Here is a 25083-nt window from a genome sequence, read left to right as displayed (position 1 = left end):
GTTTTAACATTGGACATTGTTCCTTCACCCTCCTTCCTCATTTCAGGTTGGAGATAGTTACCGATTAAGGCATTTGAAGGGACGGGTGCTCCTTAGAAGGTAACAGTAACATGAAAAATTAGAGTGGCTTTTAAAGAGAACTCTTTTCCCTGCTACAGTTATAGAAGAATTTTGTTTACAGGACCATGAAGTCTATTTTGTTAAGTCAAGTTCCCTTCTCACAGAGGTTTAAAGTAAATTATTATTATATTTATTTCATAAGAGGAAACTAGTCAAGCTCTAGACAAAAATACAAACAATGCAGTTTACAATTACATTACAGAAGAAAACAATAGCTCAGCTTTATCAGCACACTTAAAACTAGGCACTAATTCACACAGCCCCAGATTCCTAATTCTCAGCTCTTCAGAAATGTTAATAAAATAGATGAACCTTGACCTGGGAAATAAGGACACACAAACATAAGCAGAGGGGGAAAGTGACTACCCACAGACACTAACATGCCTTAAGTTAGACAGTGTTAGGAAATTGTTCACTCCAAATATTGGAGCTTCCAAAGGAGTACTACAAAGCATGGATTTAACACCTCAGCCCTTTGCATTTATTATTCTGTCTCCTAAGCTATAACCAAAATGTTCTTCCAAGATGCAGCTGCAGCTCCTTCAGAATCCCTTATTGGGGATTTCTTCCCGCTTTTCTTTCTTGTCTACTATGAACATCTTATTTTTTTTTTACATAACCAATTACAAAACGCACTCCCTAACTTCCTGCCAGCAGTCAGTAAGGTGGTTACCCACCTCAGCCAGAAAATAAGTCCTTTAGAAAGGAGTTTATTTCTGCAAATATTTCTGCAACTGTGGAATCTAATTTCCATCCCCTGCAACTGTGGAATCTAATTTCCATCCCTGCTTGCTCCAGTTGTCCATTGCCTCTTGAAGAGCAACAGCCAGGGGAGCCTGGATGAGATGAACAGGTGTAGGTACATTCAAAAAGTAAGTCGGAGGACCAATTTCTTCATACTACGTATAAACTATCTACAGACTTAACTGTCAGTGAAAGGCAGGAATCTTGATGAAGTTGAAAATGTGGAGACAAATTCATGGAAGAATATCCCCTTCAAAACTGGTAAAACAAAGAGACTATGTCTGACTTAAGAGGTCTGCAAGCTACAGATAGCTGGTGTTGCTACACTATACAGACAAAGTGCCACCACATGCCCTTACACTGTTCCCTTGAAATCACTATTGGCTTACTGTCTTGACACACCATGTGGGTTGGAGAGGAATGACATTTGCTGCCACCCAGGATCGCCAAACGCTTTTTTTGGAACCGTTTAGAGGCTCTCTGTACTCCCTTGAAGAAAAAAGGATGGTTTCTTGACCCCTCATTTTGAGCAAGAGCTTTGGTCAAAAGGGGCCACTACACGCCAACATCATAGTGGCACATTCCCAAAAAGATAGTAACAGAGGTCATACCAGGGCTTCTATGTTGCCATTTAGACCACCATATGCAATTAGTTTCACATTTCTCAATATTTGTTCCAGCTTTCTAAGCCCCGCAATGAAGTCATATATGAAGCTGTTGCTTTCCAGAGCACGTTCCATAATGCTTTCTGAGCTCACTACTGTTCCCATTTGAGTTAGTCCCAGTCTCCTTTATCTGACTGATACAGGACTTATTTACTCATTCTCTTACAAATAAAGTTATTGCATTTGAAATTACTTCTACTGTTGCAGTGCAGCATTCCTCCTCAAAGAAAACCCAGTGCCAACAGATACTAGATGTTTTGCATGTAGATCTATTAAAAGTGTGTGACAGATGTGCTACAAGGTTTATCAATTCTAAACTCAAAACTGGAAAAAGAAGCCCACATTTACTTACACTTTAAAATTGCTTTTGCAGGTTTATATTATGAAAAATTACAGTGAAAGGAATCTTGAGGAGGTTTGGGGGTTTTTTTGTCCTACAGTGTTAAAAACCAAACAAACCATATCTTCTAAATGCAGAGCATGATACGCTGTAAAGCAGGCCAGGAATGTATCCCAGACTCTTTAGTTAGACAAAATATACTCGTGGGAAGTGGAGTTTTCTACTTGTGACTTACCTACCTAAATTCAGAATTCATGCAAAAGAACTACCAGATATGATCAAGGGTCTTGACTGATAACATACTACACAGTTGCTGCAACAGCTTGAGAGAACTAAATTTTCCCTGCTTCCTCAACTCTCTCAGTTGCAAACTGAACATCTTACAACTTAAAACTTTAGAAGTAAGTTTATGCAAATCCACAAGTTTGCAAAAAAATTTTAAAAGTCAGGAAATCCAAAGAGTAGATATTCCTAGAGCAATCTTTCTTTTCTGTACATATCGTATGTAATAAATAAATTGTGTAGGTCACTTTGCCTTTATTTCATTGTATAATAATGCCTTGTTTGTCTTAATGAACAAAACGGAATATAATTCTTTTGAGCAGGTCTGACCCCTCCACAGTTTCCCACAAATTAGTGCACCTAAAAGCAAGGCTATGAAACAGAATTTTTGCATACTACCTCTTGTACTTAGCTAATATAAAAACTCCTTAAATATATGCCATACCAGTCCCCAGTGTCACGAGGCTGAGTACAGGGGCATTCTATTTTGCTTATCTATTGAAAAAAAAAAGCCTGTTAAGGAGTCATTATACCTGGGTAGATTTTGGTTTTAAACAAAATTATTAACAGAAGTATTCTAGTGACTGAGATAGTAAGGGCACAGTATTGGCAAAGGTGAAAGATAAGTGACTACCATAAAGCGAATAAAAATCTACAAGCAGAGTTGTTCTGGAATATCCGCCATTATACATAAGGCATAAGACTCAAACCTATCCTTCTCACTACCGTCCCTGTCACGTGCACAAGCTTCTGAGTAATACTACCCATGAACAGCCACTTTTTGACCAGACATTTTTTTAAATGTGTTATAAATACTATATGTATTTAGACTATAACACACTTTAATTACATTTTCAGGAACATGTTCTAATCTGTAGGTGAAACTTGCAAGAACAGCTGAGAGATTCTCAAGTGTCAGCTCTTCTGGAAGATAAGGTTTAGTACATGAGCTAATCAACAGTGTTACAGAAATTAACAAGCATCTGCACTTTGACTTTAATTTGAACGCTTTCCAAAAACCACACATTTGAAATCTAAGCTTCTACAATGAAATGTACTGATAATACATTTGCCGGGTAAAGGAGACAAAAAGCTGCCTCACCAGTATGAGTGAAGTGCAACCACAGCCTACGCTGACAAATCTTACTTGCTTTGATCTAGATAGAACACTGCACCTTTCCTGCGGTTACCCTGGTATCATAAATTTCAGCAAGGTCTAGGAACCAAAGTATGTATACAAAGTTTATCCTGGATCGTACAACCACAGATGAAGCCAAGGATGGTATCATTAAGACTACCCTTACTTGCAGCACTCAGATGAAAGTTAATGCAAATATGCTGATGCACTTTGATTAAACCTGCTACGTGCAATGTAGCCAAACCTGAAGCGATCTATGAGAATATAACGGGATACAGTGATGGCTGATAGCAGAACTTTGAAAACACTATTTTCAGACAAGACTTAAACCACCATGTAGTGCTATATATTACACACAATCATATACAAAACCAAAAAAGAAGTACTCACCCTAACTTCATAAACATTATCTGAATAATCCACAGTCTGGCAGACGTAGCTGTACCCTCGAGCTCTTGATGACAAAAACAGCTGAAAATATTAAAGTTATACATGAGGGGAAAGATGCTACATAAAACATGTTCATAACAATTATCAGCAAATTTCTTGCTACATCAAACTTACCTGAACAGAAATATTCAAAATATCTTTATCAGGCCTGAGAATACTATTGAAAAAAGCCAATACTTAGTTCTACAACCTGTTGTTACACAGTACTTATTTTTTTTCTTGTAAATTAAAAAGAAAGTACTTATTTTTCCCTGCGTGTATCTGCCCAGATAATTAGAGCCCTGTACAAATTAGTAAGAATTCTAGTATGACCTTAAGCTATTCAAACATGAGTATTCCCTCTGATGGCTCTACCTTCAGAGTCAGAAATACCTACTATTTTTAAATATTCTGATACCTACTATTCTTAAAACAGTATACCAATCAATATTCAGGAAAAAAAACCCTGAACAGCCAATGCTGAGCCCCCATAAAACATATTGAGAGAAACTGGATGAAGAAAAGTTCCCCATTTTGTGCCAACAGAGACAGCCTAAAGCACATGAAGTGCTCCTGTAGGGCCACTCCAAATAAAGCACATTGCAATAATCTGAACAGGAGAAGATAAACTTGACATTTGAGCAAGTTCCCATTGGGAAGAAGAACACTTTTCTACAGTTGTACAAGGGTCAAGCAATACTTCTAATCTTGACATTCATAAACGTTATGATCCAAGAGTGTTTAAAGCCAGGTAATCCCACCCTGTTAAGGATCAAAAAAGACAGCAGGTACGCAGACATAACCTGTAAATTGTGACCTGTAAAAGTAAAGAAGGGTGATACGGAAAGATCTCCAAAATAAACATGGCTAGGCACTGACTATTCTTACCGCTACCCTGACCTCCATCTCATTTAGACTGAACTTGAGTTTACTTTGGTATCACAACTTGTACACAGCACTAGGAGTGCAGACAGATGCAGAGAGAAGTGTTATCCAGATAAAACCAACACACAAAACTTTTTGAAACTCTGGACTTATTTGCTGCATATGTGTGTTAAGGAGGGAAATGAAAGAAAGAACTGCCCACAGAAATGATCCTAAGTCATTGAACTACTTCTGCATCATCCAAGCCCATTTACAAACTACTGTAACACCACTACCCTCCAGTGTGATGCCACACGGGCACAAGCACGTTTGATAGTATCAGAGAAGAGCAGGGAACAGTGTAGTCTGCACTGTAGAGAAACTAACCAATCTCTACTGCGACCTACTGGGTAATTTGACCAAGGTTTACTTGGCAAAGACAGCAGGTTGACTTCACCAGACTGCCTCAAAGTAGAATAAGAAATTCAAGATTTTGTACCAAAATAGGGGCTACGTGTCTGTGACTTCTGCACGTTCTAAGCAAAATTTCCTCCTAATTTGAAACTGAACTTGTGTTCAACGTATGTGAGTCTTGGACTAGACAACCTAGCAGTGCTTTACGGACTTACCATTTTAACGTTAAGTTATCACAGATGAACAATATGGCTTGCCATCAGACTGATTATTTAAATAACATTTAAAGGCATCTCACATTCAAATTTTGTTCTCAGCAATATTTGGAAACTTTACAGTCATTCACAAAATACAAACTCTATCATTTTACCCATAGCAATTACATTACTCATGCAAATTACAACAGTGGCACACTGGTATTGTAAACCTCACGTAGACTGAAGCAGGAGTTGCCTGGTTAAAGGGAACAATTGAAACTTGAACACCTTCCTCCTAACAGCCTCTAAGATCAAGAAAAGACACTTCCTGTAAATGTTGTATCCATAGCCTTAACATCCATTGAATAGCAACCTACCACTTGAAACTGCAGGAAACTAGAACCTCTGTCTGTGTCTAAAATTATGCGCTTTCAGACTATCTGCAGGAAATGTGTATTTGCAGTCCCATTCAAAGTTATGTAAATTCAGTGATTTGGAAATGCCATGCAAGCGTATGTGTTATCCTATAAGCAACATAGGTTTGAAAATTAATTGACTGCAAGTCTGGTATAATTCAGCTTATGGATAAAACAAAACAATTTAAAAGAACAAGTGAAAAAGACAGACATGGCAAAAGCACTGCAGAATTCATTTCAGAGGAGTTTCAGTTTTAATTTGCTAAGATAACTGGATTTCATCCATTCCCACAACCATCCTTGGGCGTCAGCATTAAATCCTGTTGTACATTTAGTATTTTATTACTTAGTTGATAGTGCAAGGAAACAATTTAGATAAAATGATAACTGAGGTGTGATGGCTAAAATTTTACTGAACCACGTATTAAAAAAAGGCTGAAATCAGGTAATGATTTTATTATAGAAGCTCTGAGGAAGGGTCAATATACACATCATCATCAGATATGCAATGTTTTCCTGGCAAATTACAGGCCATTGAGAAAAAGAGTTCTGCAATGCTGTAATTTTAAGTGGTGTTTGCTTACTTCTGGAAACAGATTTTGCAAATTCATGATCTGAGGTCTTCCAGGAAGAAGACTCAATCCACATGAGCAAAGTCACAGCAGCATAAACTACTCCTTAGCATAAGCTACATTATGGACAGCTATCCTTGAATAATGATTACCAAACTGTTAAGTAATCCCACTTAGCTATGCTAAAGAGCTGATCCACTGCATTGTTACTAGTCACCTCCTCTGTACAAAAACTTAACAAGAGAGAAATGCGGCAACACTGAAATTTATTAAAATTAACACACTCAGAATGTTGCAAACCAAATATTAGAAGTCTGTATACTTTTTTTTTATTTAAAGATACAGCTCACTTCATTTGATTCTTATTCTAAAAGATGTTATAGACAAGATACTTTTTCTCACTACAGACAATGGACATCGGAATTTCTAAAAATGATAAACACATTGAAGGCACCAACATAACAAGACACATTCTGACACCCTTTAGGATTATTAAAAAGAAAAAAATAATCAGTTACAAGTGTTAAATCTCTATGGACTTTAGTTAATCTGTCCACTAACATAAATCTAAGAACGTGGAATAGCTAGTACGCAAATTCTCTCTATAGACTCATTTAGTGCATTTATTCTCAAACAGAACATACCTAGCTACAGAAACACTCACATCAAAGGCAAACTCAGCTTTAGAAGTTTGTGAAAAACATTCACCCTCAATAGTCATCAGGAATATGTAAGATCGTTGTCATTTTTGCAATCTCTAGACAGCCTCAGACTTAAATAGGAATTCCCTCCTGCGAGAGGGCATACACACCTCTTTGAAAATGAAGAAGTTGAGTAGAACCATTCCAAAGTTGTAAACAACCAACAGGAAGCGTAACTGGAAGGGCTCTCTTGTCTTCATCCATTTGGGGCCCAGCCAGACAGTGAGGAGATAAATAGTGCTTATAGTCAGTGTTGGAAATGGAGACTGCATCAAGGGCCAATCATCAACACGTTTGTCTGGGGGAGGTGAAGCAAACAGAAGGAGTCAACGAGGTCTGAACAAAATATATTTCATCATCATTTTAAGCATTGCATTTGTTAAGTATTATTCTCTCCTGGAATAGCTGCATCAGATAGCAGAAACACAATACAGCCATTCTTTCTAGGAAGGTTAAAGAAAATAGTTTTAAAAAAACCCACTATATTACATTACCTCACACAGAGATCCGTTATGTCATGCAAGTTCTATTGTCCAATTCTACAATCCAAAACAATAAAGAAAACAGAATCACGTGAGCCCAAACCCAACCCACTAATCCTCCAAATGCAGTTTTGCTTATGATGAACAGTGACTGCAGTGGCAACATAACCAAATATTCAATACCACTGCAAATGAAAGATACACAAATTTGATAAACACTGATAAAATTAATAACTTTTATTAGTTTCAAGTTAGGCACTAAAAAGCTTCAAATTAATTTATACAGGTTGTATGATGCTAACCAATACCTTTGCTATTTGATGTAGGTCAGTCTCATGTTTCAGACAGAATACTAACAACGTTACTGAAAAACAACTAAATAAAAGAGTTTAAAGGGATGGTTCTAGTGAGAGTAACCTGTGCTGCCATATGGGAGACAAAGCTTTTATTTACAGTCTTCTTCAGCCACTCACAACATGCAGAGTTACACATACTCTAAGGCCCAGAACATGCTATATTGAGTCCCGGGTCTGTATCAAAAAAGTACTCTTAGTCTGATGAACCAGTGACATCTAGGATTAGAAGATGGCTCTGCCACAGAGGAGGGATGGGAGAGACTACAGTGACACCTCCTTCCTCCATGTTTCCTCCCCCTCCATAGGGAGGCTAATCTCTAGTTATAGCAAGAAATAAAAGGTAACTATTCCATAACTTTCAATACTTCAGATATTGCACAGCTCTACAACACTAACTGGATTATTTTCCAGATGCTTAAGCCAGTTGGAGTTCAGATACACTAAGGAAAGCACAGAACAGCACTGGGCTCCTTGGGAAGCTCAGACATCTAAAACACCTGCCTTCAGTCATTTGTGGGAGAACTCACAAATAGCAACGCAGTTGCCCACAGACTTACCTAGAGGACAAGTTTCAATAGAGAACTGGTTTTCTTCATGGTAACCCAGAGACAGGGAAAAAACTCTATACCATAGATTAATTCCTGATCCCAGAAATACTAACAGGTAAATTAGAAACCCTTCTTGTCTACAAAATGAGGAACTCTGATGCAATGAGGAAAGCACAGAACAGCACTGCCATTACTCCTCCTCCACTAATTTCTCATTTCCTTGGCTGTCCTTAAGGTCGTAAATTAGAACCTTAATTTAGGAGCAGGTTTCGTGAGACCCTCTATTTCTAATAAACAACACGTATTGTGAGCTACAGAAAGACACAGTGTGCATGGCACTGACTCTTCTTGCTTCTGGTTGATTTATCAATACTTGATCTGCACATTGCAAGATGCTGGGAGGCTGAAAAAGAAGAAAGAGAAACCAGCCTAGCTGCTTCCACTATGGCTGTTAATACCAGAAGAGAGAAGTCATCCTAATGCACGGAAACCTCCAGCAAGGCTGGTGCTGCCAGAATGACAGGAGTCAGCCTTGTGACTGCAGCCACCAACAGAAGCCAAGTGCAAGACAGGGCAAGAAGTACAGAGAGGAGTGGAAAAAGTTCAGATAGACTGGCCATAGAAACACAGGCAGTGAAACAGAACTGAAGAAAGTGAGACAGGATAGTTAGTTACCTCTTACTTTTCAGCAAGTCCCTTGAACAGACACTTCTATTACAATATAATGTACTCTCTGTAAAACAGGAGAACAATTGCTTTATAGGACAGTATAGTATCTTGGAGTGTAAAGGAACAGCCCCATTTTCTAGACCTACCTATTGATGCTGAAATCACACCGCTGCATTGCAATTATTATACTGCTCTCTCCTTTACGCTTTAGTTCCTGCTCGCTTTTAGCAATTGCTCTACCAATCTGAATTTAAAAATAAACAATAATATCATTTAAAAGATTAGAGAAATGGAGAACCTCATCAGCCACCTGGTATGGCATAATGGGCAGACTCGTCTACACCAAGCAAGAAGAAGTGTCACTCCTTACTTAAGAGACAGTGCTGGGAATAGCCTATGTGTGACACACTTTTATCAAATCCGCATCTCACTTCAGACATTGAAGTGTCCAAAGAGTTAAAAGCAGGTGAGGCAAGAGACCCAGTTGCTTTCCCAGCCTTCTCGCACTAAGCAATATAAAGAGGCAAGGACATACTAGAGACTCTGTCTTCTATTTTCTAACCCAGAGTTTCATGGTATCCTGAACGCTAACATGACCATACAAAAAATGTGAAAAAGGAAGAAGATTTGAATTTTATCCAGGAGCTGAACGTTACCACCCACTATTGAAAACAGTAGTGAAATAATGAAAAGCCATGACCTATTCCAGATTTCTTTTTGTGGCAGGAGACAAAGATTTCTAAAGGGAAGAACGAGGATTCACTGGAGGGTGAAAGGAAAGACAAAAGGGACAACTTTCATAAAAGCCCAGCTCCAAGTGGGCTCTCTCCTTGTGCTTCATCAGCACTGTAAACAGTTCTTTCACCTACTCTCCACAAATACTACAAATTGAAGAACTTAACTGGAGAAAACCAAAAGATATATTTAATTAACTCTGACAACAACATAAGAGCCCCTGGGCAGCTGCCATTATACTTCCATACCTGTATCATGGTTTCAGCCTGTTACTTTCCCTCTGCACAGCGTTTTTGGACAGTGAGCCACCACATCTCAAGACGAGTCTTAAAGTATTTGCAAGAAAAGCATAGCTTACTGATATACACCACATAACACACTGCCCAGGGAATCCAGCTCATTGGAATTTTGGGGGCTTGACCTCTCCTGGGACAATTAATTATGCTTTGAACACAAAATGCCTGTGTGCGAGGGAATCCAGTAGGGGATTCAGTTATGCAGTACATCCTGGCCAAACCAGAAGTATATCAATAGTCAAAAAGTTTATTCTAATTCCTACTGTGCTAATTTAGAACAACACCTTGCATATATTTTAAGGGCATTTAGGAGACTGTGCATATGATTATTTTTTACTAATACCGTGGCATCAGAAAAGATGCTACTATTCATCTTAGAACTTACTACATTTAGAAACTTGTTCATCACAAGATCTCGCCTGGATAATGCAAAGTAACTTGTTCAGTTTTAAATCAGCTCCACGCACCGTTCTTGTTGCACAGAAGGTATTACAAAACCAATTTAATTTCAGTTTACCAGGCAAGCCTGCTTGTCTGTGTTTTACGCAGAAAACACAGTTACATGCAGACCCTTGTTCCAAACTGCTTTTCAGATACCCTCTTTCAAACCAAGACAAATTCACTCTCTTAAGTCATCTGCCTAAGTGACAAACCTCCCAAGGTACTCCAACACCCTGCTCCCTCCCACCCCATTTTTGCAAAACAGTGCAATTTTGTGTCCTACTTACTAGCTGGTGCTGATGACCACAAATGATTTCTGCAAATTATAGAGAACTGTGATAGCTTAATACGTATGACTGTATTAAATCCTGCAGTACTTCACACGCAATAGGTACTTCATTACCTGAAAGATGAAATAAGCTTGAAACAAAAAGGCTAGCTCCCTGAATTAAAAAATCCCTCCAACTGCTTTGAAGCAAAATGACCATTGCCTTTACCTGATTAGAATTGACAGAGACTGACTGAATCTTTCAGGGGATTAATGCATTTGTCTTTCAAATCCTAAGACCCAGATTCTAATTCGATCACAAATGAAATGTCTGTTGTAAAGGCCCACCATGTAGTACAGTGCTTTTTTTGTAAGGTGGGAGAAGTTTCAGAACAAACACTTAAAGTTGCACTCAATTGTAAAGGTGAATCCAGAGTAGAATAAGGCATCTGCTAATGTGTTCCCAATAGGAAATTACTGTTATGTAAGGAAAGAATAGGAAATACTTATATACATAAGGTTTTCCTGTCATTTTGCATATATACATTTTAAAATGTCACATTGCAAAGACGACACAAGAAACAGAAAAACATATATATATTATATATATATTAAAAAAATAACTGAAATTTACCTGAGGCACTTTTACCCTGACAAGATTTAGTTCTTTATGTGGGGCAATTAACACTAAATACACACATAAAACTCTCTGATTTCTTCCTCCAAAGCAAGAACAAGAGCAGGACCAGTGAGAAGTACTGAATATCCTACTCGATAATGTCCAAAGAGGACATAATTATCTTATATTGAAATATGGAAGGCAAACGAAGATGAATTTCAATAAGTAAGACTGCACTGATTGTGACCTAGAGCTAAAAATCACAAGAAACTTCTGTGAAATATACTGTTAAGCGTTTTAATACACAAATACTTCTGTTAAATGTGGTTCAGCATTTCCTTTCCAATAGAGAGGCTTTTAGATGGTTAAACTTCCTGCACATTACTGAGCCTATCATCATTTTTTTTTCTTTCCTCAAGAAATACAAGCTTTAAAAGAAGCAAACAAATGCATAGCACAGTTGCTCCTACATTCATCAAGAGGAATGCTGAAACAGTACAACGGTGACTATCTCTGTTTTTAATATTAGTTTTACAGAAAATACTACATAACTAAAACACATCACTTTTGAAATTCCTTGCATTCATATTAGAATCAAAATCAATACTTAGCAAGTCTTTATGTTTACTTTAACAACATATGTATTCCTTAGCTATAAGGTCACTACTCACTAATTTATCTGGAGAGCCTTTCGAAGTTATTAATAGCTATTGATACTATTCTCAGCGCAAAGACACTTACAGTGCCAATCCAGCACATCCATCTGTCCAATTACATTTCTAAAGACACTGCAGAAATGATGGTGACTGTTTAAAGGCGGTTCTTAACAGTGAGAGCTCTCTGCAGACCACAGCTTATTTTAACAAGAAGTCCGCTCAAAGCCCAATCTCAGTTCAAGAAAGGTTTCCTTAAACGAGTAAAATGTTAATTCCACAATATAAGGAAGGCAAACCAGTGTTATCTAATTGTAGTATTGTTGTATGAACTACACTGTTTTAATCCTCTAAGAATTTCACACATCTTGTTATCTCCACTAGCACTCTAATTGAAGGATATTTCTTATATGCTATGTGTTTTCATTTTGTAAACATGTGAGAAACTAACTTCATACACCTTAAAATGTTTACAAAGCTTTCACAGTAAACTCCTTTGCAGTATTTTAGTTCTCCCCCTCTCCTCCTTTTCTTTTTGGTTACAGATTTATATTCTATACAACATACTAATCTTTCTGCATTTGTATTAGGAATACTGGCTCAGTCCTGTAAATATTTACAAGTGAATATAAGGTCCACTGTGGCTGTACAACCACTGCAGACTGTCTCAGTTGAAAGTAAACTTGAATAAGCATCTACATGATTGCATCTATATGATTAGACCCTAGCCTTTTAAACTAAATGGAGTAATGCATCACAATCACTTGAAAGTACCTTTACTGTTACCAGTTTGTAGAGATTCCATGAAAAAAAGCTCAGCCTTTGACTAACTAAAACCTCAGAACGTACAAATGGAACAGCTGAGGCTATAAACTCAGCCTTTAAAGCAGTACACAACTAACTAAGGCTGCACAACTTGAGACTGAAGACTGTTAGAGAAGTACCTCAGCAGAGTCAAAACTGAGAAGCCATGTATCTTTGGACTGAATACCTACAGAAGTTAGAATTTTCTATTCACTTATTTATTACAATTTTAATAGAGCAGTTTATAGGGCCCAAAATGAATGATTCTTTTAAAGGCTTACGGTGCTTGAATTAACTTGTCTGCTTTGATATTGATTATTAATTGCACTACTGCACTCTAATCCTCAATTATCTCAGTTTATCAAGTTTTTTTATGAGAAATCCTATGATAGAGGATTGAAGCTAGTGCATGAACTAAAATAACAAGTGCCTGTTGCCTCACTCCTATTTCAATCAGAAAAAAGTCTATGTCTTCTTAGAAGGGATTGTGCAGACAGATTGCTGCAGGAAAACAAAAGAATTGGGACACAGGAAATGTCCAGTTTATGCTTCTTTCTCACCTTTACCTCACTAGTCATACTTGGCAATGCCTGCAGTCTTCTGGCACTACGGGCATTTCTGAGTCTGACGGGGTCAAAGACACCTGTACCTAACTCAGGAACGTTGCAATCTAGTATAATCTACAAAGCAAAGACCATGAAACTTCCCTTAATGCACATTTTAGCTAAAAGATCTTCCTCAGAAGATTTTCCCATTTTACGACAGGGTATGTCATTCAGAGGCAGAGAACCCAGCAGAACACGTAACAGCTTGCTGTAAAATGTTAACTGGACTCACTGCATAAATTTGCTCCTCAAATCCAAAGGAATTAGGATTAAATTTTAACCAATTTGTGATACTTTTCTCTGCTAGACTGAAGACCCATCTTTTATCATGTTTTCCTCCTCATTTGGGTAGTTATAAGCAGATATCAGGTCACTCACTAGCTGCCTTTTTTTCTAAAAAAAAAAAAAAAGTTAAAAACCCACCTTATTTCATTCACCTGAAGGCATATTTTCTAATCCCTTAATCATTTTCATGGCTCTTCTTTGGATACCCCACAAACATGCAAATCTGCCTTGCACCTCTTTGACAGGGAAAATTAACCATATCAATCAAGTCCCTGCCACTTTCCCTCACAGAAGAACTATCACAATAACGTCATAGCATCAGTGCTGGTTATGACTGGCAAGAAAACAAAGAGTATGTTACCGGTAAAGCTAAGGATGACGTGCATACGATGCCATATGGACAAAGGTTCACAAAACAGCACAACAGCTGGCCCGATTTAAGTAATTTATTTTAATACAGAACCCAGTACAGAGAAAAAATACTTGATCTTCAAGAATGAACAGGAATAGCTGAGTTAAGTATTTTGTCTATTTTCAAGCTTTAACTAGCCAACAACAAACTAATTTATTTGGACCAAGAACAACAGACATCAAAATTTTATGGCAAAGCATTATTGTTTTAACAAGCTATGAAACATCAAGCTAAAATGCAAGAATAAAAATATTCAGTCTCAAGCACAATGAATAATGAAAGCATATACCCTGAAAGACAAACCAAGAAAACCCACAGATTTTAAAAGTTTGCAGACGAAGCTGTACAAATCCTGTTGCACTCAGAAATGAGCGATGCCAGCCTCAAAACCAAAAGGACTACAGACAAGACTAACAGGTACTGCCTATGACCAGCTGTGGCTTTGTTTTAAATGTCAGGGCTTCCTAATTGACTGTTTAGTCTTCTTTAAAGCTGTAACAGCAACATAAAATCAAAATACCACATAGCTAAGAGGAACATCTCCTGCAGCTAATGGACACCTATGTAATATGCATGTTTTATAAACTCACGTTAAAGTAACAGGAATGCCATCCCAATTTGTTGTATTTTAATCAGTATTCCTGTTATTCTAACTAACATTCTAGTCTTCTTGGAACTCCCATCAGTCAATCATTAATACCGTATTGTCTTTGTGCCTGTACACAGCAATTACAGGATACACTTGTTTCAAGGCAAGGATAATAATAGAATTTTTATGACGCTCAGGAACCATAAGAATGCAATTTCAAGTCTAAGAGATTGCCTTGTTCAAATTATTTTTGATTTACCTCCTCCACCATGATTATTAGAGAGGACAGTGCAAACACTCTGCTTCAAGGAATAATAAAAATATAATCCTCATTTAAGCTTACACAAGATTTGCAAGATAGTAAGCCCTTGAGGCACGTAGCATTCTTCCATATGTCAAATCTTACTTTTTCAAACATCACAAAAGCAAGATATATTCCCAGTGCAGTGATACCTGCACGTCTTTTCTTAAATGTTACAAGTTACGGAGTAAACAGATAAAGAAAACAGATGAAAAAACAACAACAGAAAAACCCCAACCAACCCACGGAACGCAATTTTATTAACTAGTTGCAGAACCCTATGATCCAGCCCATGTATCTGTATTTCTAAAGAAATAAAAGTGCAGCATAAAACACACTTCAACAAGCTTTCCTTCTACAGCGTTTTCTTTATTGAAACTTTTATTCAGACTTCTCTGGTCTTAGCCCAAACTTATTTCTGAGAGCTCAGACTGCAGATGTCATTACTTCACACAGAAGTGGTGGGGTTTGGGACTATGAAAATAGTTGTAGGGGTATCAGTAAGCAGTAATACAAACGCAGGATTTATGTGTATTCAATGTTGCAATAACAGATTAGACTATTGGTCCATCTAGTATGATTCAGGGTTTTATAATGCCGAAGGGGATGATCATAGAATAAATCTTCTCCATAGACAGTTTTATTGGATTCCCTGAGTTAGAAGCTCACTTCCTTGAAAAACGTGAAGGATTATTAACAACTGTTTAATAACAACTCTGCAAGGCCTTATCCACTGTAGAGACAAGTGTTACATACTCAGCATACACGGGATAGTAAGTTCAGTACTGAGCTATGTCTTGCTAATGTGCTAACACAGCCCGAGGATACTGATGATGAACTACACAGCAAATGTAAACAACTGATGTTGCTGCTCTCATAGCACAGGGTGATTTGGGCTTGCAGATGAACATTTAGAGACTCCTAGATGCAGTAGCTGAACATTTAAGAAAAACACAAATGGAAGTGAAACCTACCTAAAAATAATACCAGAAAGCTACGGGAGAGCATTTGCAAAGAGCTGTGCTGAGATCTCTCTGATAAACTACCTGTTTTTTCTCTTTGCATCAGCACGAGGATGCTGGCCATCAATTTGGTTTTACAGACTGATGAATGAGGTGTGAATTCTGTTTTGAGTAAAAACTACACAAGGAGTTATTGAAATATATTAGCTCTGATCTTCAAAGTTCAGGGGCAGAAGTAAAATACACAGTTGTGAGGTACATTAGGTCTTCTGTTAGCCTAACACAAGTACATCACTCAAACCCTCCAAAAAAATTAACGCTGCAAAACATTTAGAGTTTATTTCCTCAACATGCCGTTGACATCAGCAAAAGTGACAAATCTATGGGGAAGGGGAAAAAAAACCCAAGAAACAACCAACCCCAAACCAAAAAAAGAGACTAATTTTGAAATGTTGATTTTCAAAATGTGAACTTAATAGGAAATGTTCTTAGACCCAAAGATGACCAGAAGAATGATCACTGTTTGAATCTTTCACTCACTAAGTATACAGTAGCAAAATCATCAGCTTGGCAGCTAGATAATGCCATACCCAAAGGAGCACTACAACTAAGTCTCTTGCTTCTACAGTCGTGTTACCTTTCATGGTAACATATGGCCCCCAAATCTAAGCTTCTCTAATGGTTTCTGCAATAGTTTCTCAATCTTGATCAAAAATTCATGGATCACTGAAACTGAGATTAGAAAGGGTAGAAAATCTGACCCAGATGTGAAAGCACTTTGGGGTACTCTATGTGTAAATATTTCTATTGGTCATATCTGTCCTGGTAAACCACTAAATATTAAATGCAAACCCAGAAAACATGGTTATGAAGTCTCCTATTTACAGCCCAGTGATTCAATTCAGCACCTGTATTTCTGTTTTTTTTTTTCCTTTAGAGTATCTTAAACCATTTAAAAACAAGGTGTTACAATGATGCTCTAGAAATAGAAGGCCATAAAATCTTGTCTAGAGAGCTAAGACAAGCTTTACTGGCTCAACAGAAAGAGTGAGAGACATTGATTATAAATTCCGTTCTTCCAGCAACGTTCTGTGAGCATTTAGAAAGCAATAAAACTACCTCTCATACTTGCTATAACTGGGGGAGGGAAAACAAGGAAATTATATCTATAAGCAGAATAAAAAAAAAATAGAAAAGCACTGTGGTCAAGCATGCAAACTGAAGCATAACATACAAGAGCAGGAAGAAGATACTTTTGAAAGACTGCAGAAAGAGACAAGAGGAATAGGAAAATATGATGGAAACAAACCAAATAGTCAAGAGTCCACGATTATGCTGAAACAGAAACGCACATGTGGGAGATGAGTGGATGGAGTGAAACTAGGAAAGAATCTCATGGTACAAGCAGACACAATGCCATGGAGAGAGAACACACTCCGGGGCAGGAGTTAAGGATCAAACCACTGAGATTATTCAAGTACATAAAGAAAGGAGTTGAGTTACAGGCACATAAGCGAGTTAACCTGACACAACCAATGCCCACAGGCGTGCCATTATCTTGCAGCAAATGCAAGCCAAATTTGAGGTAGCTTATTCCCCCTCACCTTCCATAAGAGAAGGGTAAACTAGCTCATGTTTATCTTGAGATCCAAGTACACACAATGGGAGTTAATACAAAACATATTGCACTCAATTCATCTCTAGGCTTGCCTCGGAGCTACTTACTGCTTTACAATCTACAATCTAGGGTACAGTCCTGCAAATACCCACAGAGCTGACACTTGAATCTCAGCAGGCCTGAATTTCAGAGCTGCCTTCACTTATGTCCTTAAAATGCCACAAGACCTTGAAGTCCACAGGCTCAGAAGCACTTGAGTCTTGACAAAATTGAGCACGGTTGTAGCCGCTTGCCACCTAAACAAGATCCAGAAACTACGTATCCCTCCATCTACATCTTCCTAAAGGAGATGTCAGTGAGATAGTCCCACACACAAGAGCTCCTTATGTAAGCCAATGGCAGCTTCCAATTTGTTTTCAAATACAGCCTGAGAAAGCAAAGCCTTGCCATATAACAGTTTACTTGTCAGAGTGGTCCTACCTCATGGATCAGATTTGCCCTTAAAAGCATACTGTCCCAACTTCTGTGCTCCAGGCACACTCCACTCATACCAACACTTTCTAAAACCCAAAGTTCTCATTCTTTTTACAGCCAATTCTTTTTAGCTAAATGAACTCTTATTTAACAGAAGTTTTACAGGCCATTCACATTTAGCCCCATTTGCCTTACCTCAAAAAACTCCTCAGTACACACCACAGCCTTTCCCACCCACCCGCCCTCAGTCTTGCATCCTAGCAAATTCTTCCTCCTGAAGTTCTCTCTGTGTCTGCTTGGAGTCTTTCATCTAAGTGCTCCCTTAATCCTTTCCATGTGAATTGCGTATGTCCAAAAACCTGTCTAGACTGGCAAAGGAAAAAGAGGAGTCTTGCCTCACCCACTCCTCATGACTCCTGATCTATGAGACCTTAAAAGGAACTACCGCCTATGGTTCCTACACCTTCCTCTACTAACTGTCCTTATGCAGACTTTGACAATCTTTCCTGGTTGCACAGGACAGTATATCACAGCTGCCTTGAATACAACCTCTTCTGGTCTTCCACAGCTATAACCACTACATGCCTCTTCACCCCAAGCATCGCATAAATACAGAATGACTACCACAATCAACTTCTAGTCAAGTTTCTCCAACTAGAGACAGCTACCTATGAACAAAAACTAGTTCAATCACTATGCTCAATCAATTTACATTACCAGTGCAGCCCCCAGGATGAAGGCATCTGCTCCATGCCACAGATATTTCAATTGCTCAAGAATTCTCCATCTCTCGTTGCAGTATGTGGCTCCAGGACCACATGCCGATTTGCTCCTCACTAACGGCATGCAGCCTTAGCTGAGAAACACGATCTGCCCAGAATTCCATAGAAGTAATTTACAGTGTGCTGCAATTGCAAATATACAGTCATTTGATGTTCTGCAGTAGGTACTAAGGTCATGCAACAAGCTTGGTTAAGTTCTGTATAAAGCATTTTCCTGACCTTGTTCCATGGAATCTGCTTTAAGAATATTTGTAACATCTTATTTCCTCCACAGATTTCAAGGCATGCCATCTACACAGCTTTAAAAGGAATTTTCTGAAGTTCAGTTATGTTCTTGCCATTTTGTCCAAACATTTCCTTTTGCTTCTGGAATACGCTGATGAATATTCAAACAGAAGTTCATATCACATTCTTGTTGGTGCTCTTTGAAGGCTTTTTCATCTCTTCGCTGGAGCTAAGAGTTACAGGTGACCACCTACAACTCCTCCTCCTTCATCTTAGGATAAGAAAAGTCTTCCACTCACAACTCAGCTCCATAGTGTCAGCTTTGCTTCAAGCTACTCCCTCAGGCTCAAGTTCTTGAAGCTTGGCTATTCAAAATCTCCAAGCAGACATTTCCACTTCAGTAATGTACTTTTCTGAGTGATGTTGCCATTTCCAAAGATGCTTGGTATTTGTTTTGTTCTGATTATCTGTCTTTTGAGTTTCTCAATCTGATAAAATCTCCTGGTGATGAAACGTGGATGGAATTTCCCTCAAACACCTAGCAAGTTGTCTTGAATACTGACAGCTGCTTTTTCTTCACTAATAAAGTCCCTCCCTCTACTGACAGGAAGTTAAATGTGATACTTAATGAAACGAATCAAGTAAACTGGGATGCTCCCATTGCTCAGTTTGGTTGACAGTAGATGCACATAATCTAGCCTCTAACATTCTTTGCTTCTGTAATCAACTTCTCCGAGTGCTGCTTCCGCTGCAGGTTTTTCCTTTGTGTTTCTGACATGAGACAGCCAAACCCAATCACACTAGCTTCTCCAGCTTCTGGTGTGTTTCTTCCTACCTAATCCCTGTGTTTTACACAGACAGTCACAGATCGAAAAAACTGTTCCCTTGAGAAGAAAACTGTACCTGCAAGACAAGTATCATGCCAAATCACTGAGTCTGATGCTCAGCCAGCCCTCTGAAAGTTTAGGAACATATTCTTCTTTGTTTCTGTGAGACAGGATTCATGAACTTTCGTTTCGCCTTTTGTTCTCTCTCTCTTCATCGTCACCCTCTGAAGAACTTTCATTGAGACTCTTCTTGCCTCCAGCTTTGGCACAAATCCTCAAATACAACAAGGTACTACTTGCACTCAGACAACCCCACTGCTCTGCTTGATCACTCCAATAAACTTTCCTCAAGCATAAACATTCAGGATCCTTTAGCCACGCTTGGTTTCTACATGGGGAAAAGAATGAGGGAAGAAGAAAAGCATTTTCTTCCAGTTCTGTTATGTGGACTGAAAGAGAAACTGAGCCTGGATTTCCTGTGCATTTTTAACTTAGTCCCAAGATCTTCCTGGCAAAAGTTTTTATGGCAATTTGAGTTCCCATGGAACCTGCTTCACCTGATCACTTTTAAGGCAAGCAGCTCTAAGTTTCTTGTGTTTCCCATCCTCATTGCCTTATACTTCTGACCCAGTTGATAAAAGCTACGATTGATATTGCTCCTGAACAAGATGCTACTTAGAAGACTCTCCTACCACTAAAGTGAAAGTTTGCATCTTTCTCCTCTCTCCTTTCCTCCTGATGGAAAAAGTCTGTAATCTTATTAACTGCAACAGCTGTAAATAGTTGCTGTTCCAAAGCAATCCCGCACGGCCTGGGATGGCCCTGCCTCCTTTTAACTTTGAGCTCCAAGAACAATCATTCTCACCCAAAGTCAGTAAATCCTTCTGTTCTTCAGCTCAATGCATTCAAATTAACTAGTTCCTCTAAAACAAATTTTTTGATACTGGGTTTAACAAATCTCCTTTTTGAGCCACAGTCTCTTACACCCCCTCCCCAACTGCCAATGGTCTCTTCACCCATGTTTTGAGATTTCCAAATTCTTCTTTCCTGGATTGTGTCCCGAGTTATTCATCTTAATAGTTCTCCTGGACTCAGCCTGGAACCTCCCTTTAAGTCATTTGCTCAGTCATCTAATCATACCCTTAATCCTTCCTGGCAGATCTAACCCCAACCAGCTACCCGAGCAGAGAGAAAGAAGGAAGCCCTGCCCTACCTATTACATGTTACTGGTCCCATGCCCTTACAAAAATAATGGCACGGCATTCCTAGATCATCTTTCCTGATAGTAACTGTTCCCCTGACCACCTTTTTTTCTCCTGATGACTGCTGAGACCAATTTTTTATGCTTTCACCCTCTCCTTGAAGTTTATGGCTTCCTAAATTAACTCCTTCAGCCTTTTCAAGTGAATATATGATTACAATGGATTTTAGGCTTTCATGAAAGGGGTCTAAAAAGACAGTCAAAGAAGGACAGGACAAAAATAGTATTCCAACAAATTAACATGCAAAAACATATTAAACTAAAATATAAGGCTGAAAATACACGTTTGATAATATATATAGGGAAACAGTCACAGAACACTGTTATTATTCCCAAATGCAAGATTTAAAAACAAAACAAAAAAAAAAAACAAACAAAACCAAAAGAAAACTTACTTTAGATAGAACACTTAATGCTAAAAAAACCTGTGACATTATTAAAAAAAATCCAGTTTGGGTCATCATATACTTGGTCTTTTGCGGTTCTTTTCTTTCCTCAGAAAAGGAATTTTAAATTGCGCTTTTTAAATAGCACAAAGCAGGGGAGGAACAAGACCAAACCTTTGCAGCACAAAAATAAAGCAGCACGAGACTCAGTGGGACATCCTGGCACAGTTCTACACAAGTCCCATCACAGGAGTCCAGGGTAGCATTAGAAAACACCTGCTGGCAGGACAATCCCGCTGAATACTGAGAACAGTGCTGAAGTCAGACTTGGGTGTCCAATAAAAAATGGAAACAAGAACTGGAGAGAATAAGTAAATTTCATTTTATATGAATGAGAAATCTTTGTGTAGGAGTAGTAGTGGGAATAAAATTTCTTCACATTTTATTGTGTAATTTTGCTGTGTAGTAGTGTTTCAGTATGATTTATTGTGTAATGCTATTGCATGGCACCATTTGTTGAGCAACTTTGCTGCGTGGTATAGTTTTTTATTTAATGATATTGAACGTTAGGCAATGGTCTTGCATGCCATAATTTGTGTTTTCTGTTGAGCAACATCACTGCCATAGCTCTTGACACAAAGGTGAATTGCATGAATTCACCTAACAGTGCTGAATTCATGATTTTAACATACATTCCCTCAGAGATGGCAAATAGAGACTATTACTTTTTTCCTGAATGAAGATGCTTGCAGAAAAGCAGCAAGCAGAGCAGGTATTTAAGCAGAACTTAGGGCATTAAGATATGATTTCATTAAATAGCAACGCAGCATTGCCTCATAAATGCCACTTTCTTATCCAGAGCCACCTTGTAACTACATTGTGTGATATTACGTTTCGCATATCCACACCTGACTGTAAAAACTAGAGAACCTTGTTTTTACATACTACTGGCTATAAACAAGAACAGTAACATGCTTTTGAAGTGACTTAGGCTCTATCCAAAACTATCCTTGCAGGGATCCGGGGAAACTCAGAACCTGAACAAGAAACTCTCCACCTCTTACGCAAAATGCAACTGATGTACTTCATTATAGTGGAATCCTGTTTTAGCAGCAACACTACTGAACTTAGAGCAATAGCTTAAAATTTTGTGTTAGTAAAGTAATAAAAGACTTAAGCATATTTTAGATGCCATCACAATGTCATCCTACTACTTAAGATTCTCCAAAGAAGCATGAATAAGCAATAAAAGTTTGATCTATATGTAGTATTAATGTAAGTTACTTGTCTTTATATTCCTTACATAAACTTGCCTTTTCATCCCTCTTTTTTTATATTCCTTACATAAACTTGCATTTTCATACCTCTTTTTTTCCTCCAATCCTCTTTGCTTACCATAAACACGGTCCATTTACAGACTTAAATAACATGTTTGAAGTTCAGAAAACATAACAGAACTTTAAGTCTTTCTACAAAGAAATCAAGTAATCCATAAGTACATCAACTTTATACCCACATCTATTTTTATACCCATCTGAAAATGCTATTAATTGGCTAGAATAGCATCTCTTTCATGCATTACCTGTCAGTCTACGAACAACTGTATGTTGCAAGTGGCAGAGAAAGAGAGCAAACACTGGTAGATTACAATGCAGTGCTGCTGCAAGCATTTTTATTTGATCTCATATTCTGGCAGGTTTTAGATACAGAAGAAAAAAAATATGCAGGCAGGCTTACTTTTTAAAATATGGTAAAACCCAGAAGATAGGCTGGGAAGGCAATTTGTGGGGAAAAAAGTGAGCTCCCTCCGTCTATAACATAAGATTAATTTATTATCTGACAGATGGCAGAAGGGAGGGGGGCGGAAAAGACTGCTGATGCAGTAGTGAGCTTCCCGTCTGTAACGAAGGCCCCGCATTCTCACTTATCACACTGCCACAAAATACATCCGTGGTCGCGTTCACTCCAGAGTTTTGCTCCATGTATTTCTAGGTTTAAACCAAAATAGCCTAGACCTCATCCCTGTGTGGACAACTTAAAAAAAAAAATAATTAAAAAAACCTGAAGAAAACATTCAGAGAAGTGATTCTTCTGTCAGCTGCCCAAACCTACTCACAATAGCAACTATGAAAGCTGCGACTCTACCCTGCTCCTGTCATTTGACCAACGAGAGCGAGCCATTCACGCTGACCAATACTTCCAGAGCTACCGGTCACTGCAGCCAGTTACCGCCTCATCTGCTGTCCCAGCACTGAAGGCCGCTTTTCGCATTTCTCCGTATTCCCAGACATTTTTCTCTTCCTTCAGCATCTTCCACACTGCGGTCGTGGGGTGCCAATGCAAAAATGGAGCACACTGAACTCAGAGAACAGCAGAACCGACAACCAAATGCACTTAATACCAAATGAAAAGCTTCTGCATTGATGGTAATGATCGTCTCCTCGTTTAGTTTGCTGAGCTCCACGCGATGCTGCCTCCGGGACTCTCCCACCTGCCGCAGAAGCCGCCTGAGCTCCACCACGGATTCCCGGAGGGCCTCCCTTACCTCCGACACCACATTCCCGCTATGGCCAACCCAGGGCACGCTGCGCTGAGCGGGAACCAGCGGAACGACGGCTCCGGGAAGCGGATTTTGCGGCGCCCTGGGCGGGGGGGGGGCGGCGGGGAGAGGGAGGGGGCGACGACGGGACGCCCTCACCTCGCCACGAAGGGATGCCCCGCGCGCCCCGCGCCGTTACACGGGTTTAAGACAGATAAACAAACAAAGCACCTAAGCGCGCACCCGGGAGGAGGAGGAGAAGCGGCCGCGGAGGGGCCTGGCCGCCTTCCCGCCGCCGCAGGCCCGGGGACCCCGGCCCGGGCCCGCCCGCCGCCCCTCAGACCCCCTGGGCGCGCGCCGCCGTCTCCCGGGAGACGGAGCCATTTTGAAGCGCTGCGCCCTCAGTGACAGCGGGCGGCGGGGGGGGAGACGGGGATGCCGGGCACGGCGATGGCGGTCGCCGGCGGGGCCGCCGCTGGCGCGTTTACCTCGGATGCTCCAGGTCCAGCGGTAGAACTCGAGGGTGTCGTTGACCACGCTGGACACCAGGCCCAAGGCGCGGGGGGGCTCGGCGGCGGCGGCACCCATGGTGAGCAGCAGCAGCAGCGGCGGAGCCGGCAGACCTCTCTGTCAGGGCGTGCGTCCGTGCCTCTGCGCCGGGGCTGCTGCTGCTGCCGCCCTTCTACAGCCGGGGATGTGATTTAAATCTCTATCTCTCGGTATCTTCCCTCCAGACTCCGCCTCGCTCCCGTCACCGGCTCCCGCGCCCCGCGGGCAGGGAGGAGGGCGAGGAGGCGGAGGCGGGATGGAGGGCGGGAGCGGGGGGGGCAAGAAGCGGCTGCGGCTCCGCAGCGCCCGGTGCGGTGCGGTGCGGTGCGGTGCGGAGCAGAGCGCTGGCGTCACGTGACCGTCGGGGCTGGCTGACCGGCTGCCCGCGGGGTGCGCGTCGGCACGACCCCGGCCCCGGCCCCGGCCCCGGCCCCGGCCCCGGCCGCGCAGGCGCAGTGCGGGCGGCCCCACGGCGCGCCCGGTGTGGGGGGAGCGCGGCGGGAGCAGGTGCAGGG

The 25083-nt window shown here is 40.0% G+C and overlaps 1 protein-coding gene across 1 annotated transcript in view; it reads right to left on the bottom strand.

Moving 5' to 3' along the window:
* Nucleotides 1-24727, bottom strand: part of ELOVL4 (ELOVL fatty acid elongase 4) — a 31673-nt gene extending 6946 nt beyond the window's left edge. Inside the window, exons 1-3 of the mRNA XM_054194498.1 lie at nt 24508-24727; nt 6993-7180; nt 3680-3760 (exon numbers count right to left, since the gene is read on the bottom strand). Of these exons, the coding sequence (XP_054050473.1) occupies nt 3680-3760; nt 6993-7180; nt 24508-24607 (369 nt within the window). The 5' untranslated portion in view covers nt 24608-24727. The remainder of the gene's footprint in view (nt 1-3679; nt 3761-6992; nt 7181-24507) is intronic.
* Nucleotides 24728-25083: the final 356 nt, after the last annotated feature.

This window comes from Rissa tridactyla, chromosome 3, assembly GCF_028500815.1.
Source record: "Rissa tridactyla isolate bRisTri1 chromosome 3, bRisTri1.patW.cur.20221130, whole genome shotgun sequence".
Taxonomy (NCBI): Eukaryota; Metazoa; Chordata; class Aves; order Charadriiformes; family Laridae; genus Rissa; species Rissa tridactyla.
Note: the sequence above shows the minus strand (reverse complement) of the source record. Positions and strands in the feature narration are given on the sequence as shown.